This window comes from Lygodium microphyllum, chromosome 2 (genome assembly GCF_053477565.2).
Source record: "Lygodium microphyllum isolate KBCC chromosome 2, Lygodium_microphyllum_v1.1.10, whole genome shotgun sequence".
Classification (NCBI taxonomy): Eukaryota; Viridiplantae; Streptophyta; class Polypodiopsida; order Schizaeales; family Lygodiaceae; genus Lygodium; species Lygodium microphyllum.
In genome coordinates this window covers 101,515,940-101,523,371 of record NC_141136.1, presented here as the reverse complement: position 1 = coordinate 101,523,371, position 7,432 = coordinate 101,515,940, and the positions used below count along the sequence as shown (strand labels likewise).

General features: G+C 41.6%; 1 protein-coding gene across 11 annotated transcripts in view; it reads left to right on the top strand.

Annotated features, from left to right (window-relative positions):
- Positions 1–664: 664 nt before the first annotated feature.
- The window catches only part of LOC148040099 (uncharacterized), a 115,892-nt gene continuing 109,124 nt past the window's right edge, over positions 665–7,432 (top strand). For all 11 annotated transcript variants that reach the window (XM_087696610.1, XM_087696609.1, XM_087696608.1 and 8 more), the window contains exon 1: positions 665–1,188. In XM_087696610.1, coding sequence (XP_087552736.1) covers positions 778–1,188 — 411 coding nt within the window. In that variant the 5' untranslated portion in view covers positions 665–777. The remainder of the gene's footprint in view (positions 1,189–7,432) is intronic.

Below are 7,432 nucleotides of genomic sequence, written 5' to 3'. Positions count from 1 at the left end.
TCCTAAGCCTATATGATGTTTAGATTTTGTAAATTTGGCCTTAGTGCCAAAGAAGGAAAATCTATTCTATTTATTATTGAAAGCTTTGCCTTTGGGTCTCGAACCAATCAAAAGGCTCCTAAGCCTATATGACACAGAGAGAAGGTGTTTGGTATTCAAGAAAACAAGATGGCTTTTCCTTGAAGGGTAAGCGAGGGTTATATTTATTTTCTACCATCTCCCCCCTCCCCCCTTTGAACCTAATTGAACATGGAGTACATACACATACTCTCTATCTCTCTCTCTCTCTCTCAATTAAATATAGGATATAAAGATGGAAAGGGGAAATGCTTGATAAATTGTATGTGGCTCTCTCTCTCTCTCTCTCTCTCTCTCAATGTAAAAAAAAAAAAAAAACGATACAATACTTTAATGGTTGAAATGTGCATGTGATCTTTACATACTCTAAAAACATACACAAATGCACATACACTATTAAGAAAAGTTGAATTTTTCGTAATTGAAATAATAGGATGGGGCAATAATTTTGATGATTGAATATATTCATGTAATATATACATATATACTTTTTTTTTTGCATTGAACCGGTGACACGTCAGCAGTACCACCTTGTCGTGTATGTGAATCCGGCCTTAGTCTATTCTGATAACACAGTTGCTGTTGCGAGGTAACTTTTCACGTTAGGAAGGCTGGCAAAACCAAGGTGCAGGATAATAATGAATCGCAGGCTATTCCACTAGCAGCTCGCAGCAGCTTCCAGCTTCTCTCGCAACTCACATGACGACCTCTGCTCTTTTAATTATTGGCGGAACGACGACGACGACAATCTCAGGAACACAGAAGACAGCCTGCAGTCACTCTCCTCGTCATTCTGAGGCTGGCGTCCCTCCCTTGATTCCTTTCCCGCCGTCATCAGGCATCTGGAAGTGCGCCCGCACAAAGAGGCCTTTCCGCCCAGCCTCCATCCCTCCTGAACACAACTCCTCGCATGGAGAAGGCGTCTCCACTTCAAATGCATCTGGTTCTGCCCCGCAATTAAGTTTGCCAGAAGAAGAGGATACCAGAGCAAGCATTCTCAGGCGTCTGGACAAGGAACTCGAGGCTGGGAACGATAGCAAGGCCCTGGCCATCATCTCTACTTCTACAGGCGCTCGCAATGGCGTTAGGGCTTTTGGCTTCGCAAGACAGGTGTTTTTGTGCTTCTCGTTCAAAAGTTTGAGTGCATTTAAAGCTAGTTAAGAGATCTCTTGCGGAGGCTCTCGAAATTATGGGGCAACAAAAGAATCAATCCAAGGTTACAAGTTTCAGGGAACTAGATGAAACACTTTTGACTTCCCTCACTTGTGCACATGTTGATTCCAACATTGGAATTTAGACTATAGAGGATGAGAAGCTCTTAGAAAGGCCTTTGACATGGTCAGAGTAATCATAAATTGTTGGTGTTATCCAATAGTCATGTGAGAAGTCATGAAGAAAATGACCAAGGCATAGCAAGCGAATCATTGCTTGATTTCGATGTTCCACCTTGGATAGTGTTAAGCAAGTAGGGAGGAAGTTGTAGCTTTAGCTTGAAAAGTAAAAGGTCGAAGTGAGTTTGAAAGAAAATGGTATTTAGTCGAGCTTTAGTTGTAAGGTATGACAGTTGTCCAATGACTATTGCTAAGCAAAGTCATGAAGAAAATGACAAAGGTAAAGTAAGCGAAGCATTGCTTGATTCTTGTGCTCCACCTTGGGCAGTGTCAAACAAGTAGGAAGGAAGTTGTATCATTGGCTTGAAAGTTACTTGAACCTTATGCAAACATAGCAACATCCATTATAAGCAGACCTACATTAAGTACAAACAATCTGCTAGTATGCTTTTATTTGCAATCAGGTTGTAATCATTCTTGGGGTTCTTTACATAACAACCATTAGATGTGCATCGAATCTGCAATTCTTGTTTCATCATTTGATCAATAAAAGCTAGGTTCTTAGTTATATTTGGTACATGCAGCACATGAGCTGAGTACTTTGTTTTACCATCTTACATACTCAAGGAAACATTTCCAATGTGAGTAATGGGATGGGTTATATCATCCCTTGTCTCCACATAGCCTAGAGACTCTAGATTGTGCATCTCTCTAAACTACTCTCCATGAGAAGTCATGTGCTTAGAGGCACTTGAGTCTACACACCATACATCATTCTTAGACGAACCATCAATAGTCATAGTGTTCATTAAATGCTACATGACAAAAAGTTACTCACTTTTATCATTATTATTTTTGCTAGTGAAAGTATAATTTTCTTACTGCTTTTTTCATTTTTAATTTTAGCTTTCTTTGTAAAACATCTATTGAAAATATGGCCTTGCTACCACAATGCTAGCATTCCCTATTATCACGAGAATTCTACTTTGCTGCTATCGATTAAAACTTGCAACTTGTAACTTGCCCTCTTGGGCCCCCCTTTCTCGAGACTATCCTTTCCTATTTTGCTGTGTACCGTAACTTTGACCATGACTACCATCTTGGCCTCGGTCACAATAATCTTGATCTTCAATGCATAGTACTTGATGGTCAAATTTCCTCTTTTAACTCGATTCAACTCTAACTTGAGCTCCTTTTTGGCCTTTGTGTTTATCTCAAACAATTTTGCCAAATTCTTACAAGCAATAGCGGGGGGTTTCAGATTCGCGCAAATAGCTCATCATACTATGTGTGACACTCCCAGATCGCCAATACATTACTTTACTTTGTGTTTGCTCCCAATCCTTCTTCGCCTTTATCCGTTCTGCAGCAACATTTTGTGAAGGGAATTTGGGTGCCACTACCATGTCTCCTTCAATATAGTCCCAAACACGTTTGTTCTTTAAGAAGAAATTCATCTTGAACTTCCACATAGAATAATTATTCTTATCAAGTTTCTCATTGATAATTTGATTGAAGTGGTCAGACATTTTGACAAGACAAGCAACCTTGCAAAACGTGCAATCTATAACCAAGCTGATATAAGGTGCACTATAACCAAAACATGTAGCGTGTTTCAAGGACTACACAATAATTGATACAATCTACAAACTGTATGTAGGTACCCTTAATGTTTGCAATGTGGCAAATACTCAACCATACAGATCTGAAATCTGTATGCCTATCTTGGCGCATCTCATGGCACTGTGGCCGTATATGTCCCTGTTGTCCATAAAAATGATATGTAAGAGAAGACTTAGGATTGTGGGATTTTCTACGACCCTATCCACAAGATCTAGACTCAGATCTGTTCTGCTGTGGGTCTCTACTATGGTGGTCATAATTGCCTCTAGCATCATTCTTGCCTCTAACTGCGAGGGCATGAGAGGTGCAGGCTGCATCAACATTCTTCTTGTGAACCTTCTTAGTGAGTAAAGCTCCCTCTATGTCTTAGAATTCAAAGCCATCTTCAGGAGCATTAATGCTAACGGTAGTACTAAATGTATCCCACAACTTAGGAAGAGTGACAACAAAAAATATAGACTTAATTATAATCAAAGATGATATTCTTTGATGCAATTGGTTGCAAATAGAGTGAAACTTATCCAAATGAGTAGACATAGGAGTGCCTTCCTTCATACAAAGGTCCAAACTTCTTGAGCTAGCATATCTATGAGTTGAGCTTTGCTTATCGTATAGGTCATATATTTTTTCCCATAACTACTATGCACTACTAGTCATCTCAATCCCATTAAAAAATGCATGCTTAGACAAAGATAAAATACTAGTGGACTTGCATAACTCATCAAGCTCTTCTCAAACATCAATGTCTATATCTTTTGGTTGTATGCCTTTACATTTCAATGGCTAAACTTGCTTCTTTTGCACCAAAACCTACCAAAAATCACGTTAGCTAGCATAAAATTGCCTCAAATATAAGATTTGAAATCACATAGACTCTGACACCCTATGAGATGTACTTTTCTAACTACTTTCGGGTCTAGTAGCCTTGGCAACCCTTAGCTTCGAAGTTAGCTCCATCAAAAGAAGGTTGAATACTAACTTTGATGAGGGCATCAGGGAGATCATTTGTTATACCCCTCCCTCACTTTTTTAATGGATCCATGCCATCCCTTACTCCCATCCCTCTTCTACTTCGTTTTGGGAGGCCATGTTTGGGAGTCGTTCACAGCCTTCGTCACATCACAGCCTTGAATATCTTCTTTAGTATTATCGACAATCCTTTACTTGTCATCAAACACATTTTAGGTCGCGATTCAGAGTTTCAAGATTCCCTCTCTCTTATAGAGGGGGCTACTTCTCTACTATTTTGGACATTGACACCAAGGATCTACATGATCTACCTACCCTAGAGCCTTGGATGTTTCAACCATTGCTTGATGTGTTATGTCCTTGGATATCTAGATGGATGCTAGTAGCATTGGCCACAATTGTCGTAGAGTGACCTAGTGCGAACACACTGGGGGTACTTTAGGGTTAGGATAGCATTCCTATTTATAGGACTCAAGGCCCTATTGCACATACCATTGTGTGATCACCACTATTGGATTGGTTTGTATCATGTCTCGTGTATAAGTTGGATTTTAGGTGGATGTTTCATGGTGATTACACCTTTGCATCTTGCCTAGCATAAATATGGGGATAGTGTCCTCTTTCTCATGGCCCAGGATAAGGCATGCCTTTGCATACTCCCCCATATACGGAGCTATTGGCTTCTCTCTTGAGGTCAGCTTTTGGCACTCTTTGTTAGCAAAGTACATATCTTGGGTGATAAGAGTCTATTGTCAGAGTGCATTTCTGGTTTTTTTGCCTGGCACATTAAATGGTGGTTGATTGGTATTCTGGACCACATTTACTGTTGGCCAACTAGTCATTATTGTTGTATTTCTTTTTGCCCATTTATAGGCAATCTCTCCTCCATATTGATCCATTTAGCGTGCTTGCTTCTTGGTGGAGAGAGGGAGATTATTGCTCTTTGCCGGTTGCCCACGACTTGTGCCATTGTGTACACTTTTGAGCCTCGATATATGGACTTCATTTTCCAAGTCAGTTCTCTCAGAGTTCATTGTGTTTTTGTTTCTTTGTGTCCTTTATGTTTATAGGCTATAGCAGATCTATCAATACCGTCTCTTTGCTTTTGTTGGTTTTGGGTTTGAGTGGACCTTGTTGAATGATCATGTGTGTAGTTGCATGCTCCCTTTGTATACGTATTGTATTTATGTTTCTTGTGCACTTGAAAGCTTGTATTTATAAGCCCCTTCTCAAGGAAACACCATGCATTGTGCAACATAATTTTCCAATTTGCACCATCGAGTGGAGATCGTATGCAACATCCATTGATCTTGGATTGTCACCACTTGATTGCCACTACCCTCACCATTACATTTCTCATCTTTGACACCCTTGCAGGTGGTTAAGTACTTCTCCTTGCTGGTAGGCATGTGAGCTAACCATCCCTCTCCCCACCAAACTCACCAACTTCTATGGTTATTGATGTATATTAATACTGTTATCCTAAAACATAAACATTCAATGTTCTTTAGTTGAGGGAAGATAGCAATTTTCGTTGTAGTCTTGGTAGGCTTTTTGGTAGAGTGGAATAGGATGCTTGAAGCAAAGGATGAAGATGGAGTAGGTAGCCATGAACCTCGAACTGCAATGTTCCTTAGAAGGGGTGTGAGTAGTAGGGAAGAGGCTAGAGAGAGAAGGGAAGGGTGTCTAATGATGGAAGAAGAGTCGTGAAGAGTGTGGGTGGTGGTGTAGAATGAATGGAGAGATGGCCTATTTATAGGCCCTAGCTGTCTAGGGTAGTGCACCATTGAGTGGGTACCCATTGAAGAAGTGCCCAGAATGAGGGCACCAATCCTTTTTGGGGCAGTTAGTGCGAAACCCTAATTGAAGTGGATACACGGAAGAAGAGGTTTCTCAACACCCCCTCTTAGGTCCAAAAAGGGATGAAGAAAGAGGAGGGAAGAGAGGTAAGGAGAAGATGTAGACAATCCCAGAGATCCAAGATTTTCACGTGAAAGGTAACCTGTAGTAAGGAATAGTAGACAGGATGAATTGTAGAACCTGACTCCACCTCGGGACAAAAGCCACTAGCTCTGTAACTCTATGCTCAAAGGAATTCAAAGGCCTCGTCACCAAGTCACAATTGAACCTCCAAGGCCCCAATCTAGGTGCTACTTGAAGATCTTGGGAATCAAGAGGATAAATGATTGCTCGAGAATAGCCATCCCCAAAGAGTAAATGAGGGGTGAAGAACTTCAGGATGAGGTGCCCCCTCCGTTGGTGGAGACGCAAGGACCCCCTCTGAAGCCGAAGAAGGAGGAGCCCTCATGGAGGGCAAAGAAAGAACATCCCCCTCCGAATCTACCTTTGTGAGAGAGGGAATCTACAGATGTGTGGATCACGGACTCCGAATTGTTGGGGGTAAAGGTACCTATGCCTAGCCGTCCGTATATTAGTTACATTGATAGTACCCGCATACCCGCACATCTGTACATTGCAGGTGGCAGACGCCCATCACTGTCATTTCATTCTTTATTCTTTTCCTTTGAAGCCGAAGGAGGAGGAGTCCTTATGGAGGACAAAGAGAATATCCCCCTCCGAATCTCCCTTTGTGAGAGAGGGAATCTAAAAATGTATGGATCATGGACTCCGAATTGTTGGGGATAAAGGTACCTATGCCTAGCCGTCCGTATATTAGTTACATTGACAGTACCCGCGTACCCGCACACCTGTACATTGCAGGTGGCAGACGCCCATCAGTCACTTCATTCTTTATTCTTTCAGTGACATTTGAGTAATGTGACATTTGAGTAAAGGGAAGGCTAGTCACACGTTGTGACTATTGGAGTTCCCACATTGTGTGTGCGTCTCTCTCTCTTGCTCTTGCTCCTTCCACCATAGCTCTTGCTTCCACTCTGTGCTTCCACTTCAGGGCTCACTCCCTTCAACTGGTATCAGAGACATTGCACGGCCATTGAGGAGCTCTTTCCCTTCAGTTTACTTTAGCCCGAGAAAAGCTTCAGCTTGAAGGTTTCATGGCAGTTTAGCCCTCTTCTTCCCGAGGTATGAATCTTGCTCCTGCTTTTTTCCTTATTGCTCCCTTCACTTGAGGCTTGTTCTAGAGCTTCAAGACCATTGCCCGAGTCTTGGTAAGTATTCAGTAGCAATCATGAGCACCAGCAGGACCAGCAGCAACATCAGCATGATTTTGCATTTGTTCCAGGACTGGTCTTCCTCCAAGCTTCTCCTTCAAACATTGGCAACTCTATTGTGGCCCTTGTGACCCTTGGCATTAAGTAGACATTGTTTGTCTCCCTCCCCGGTATTGGTACTCAGTTTGGAGTATTGGTTTGAGCTTGAATGCTTCAGCTATTCATTGTTCCAATAGGGTAGTATGTTGTCATACAACACCGTTGTTCTTATTAGTTATACTGTTGGAATCATGGGATGCC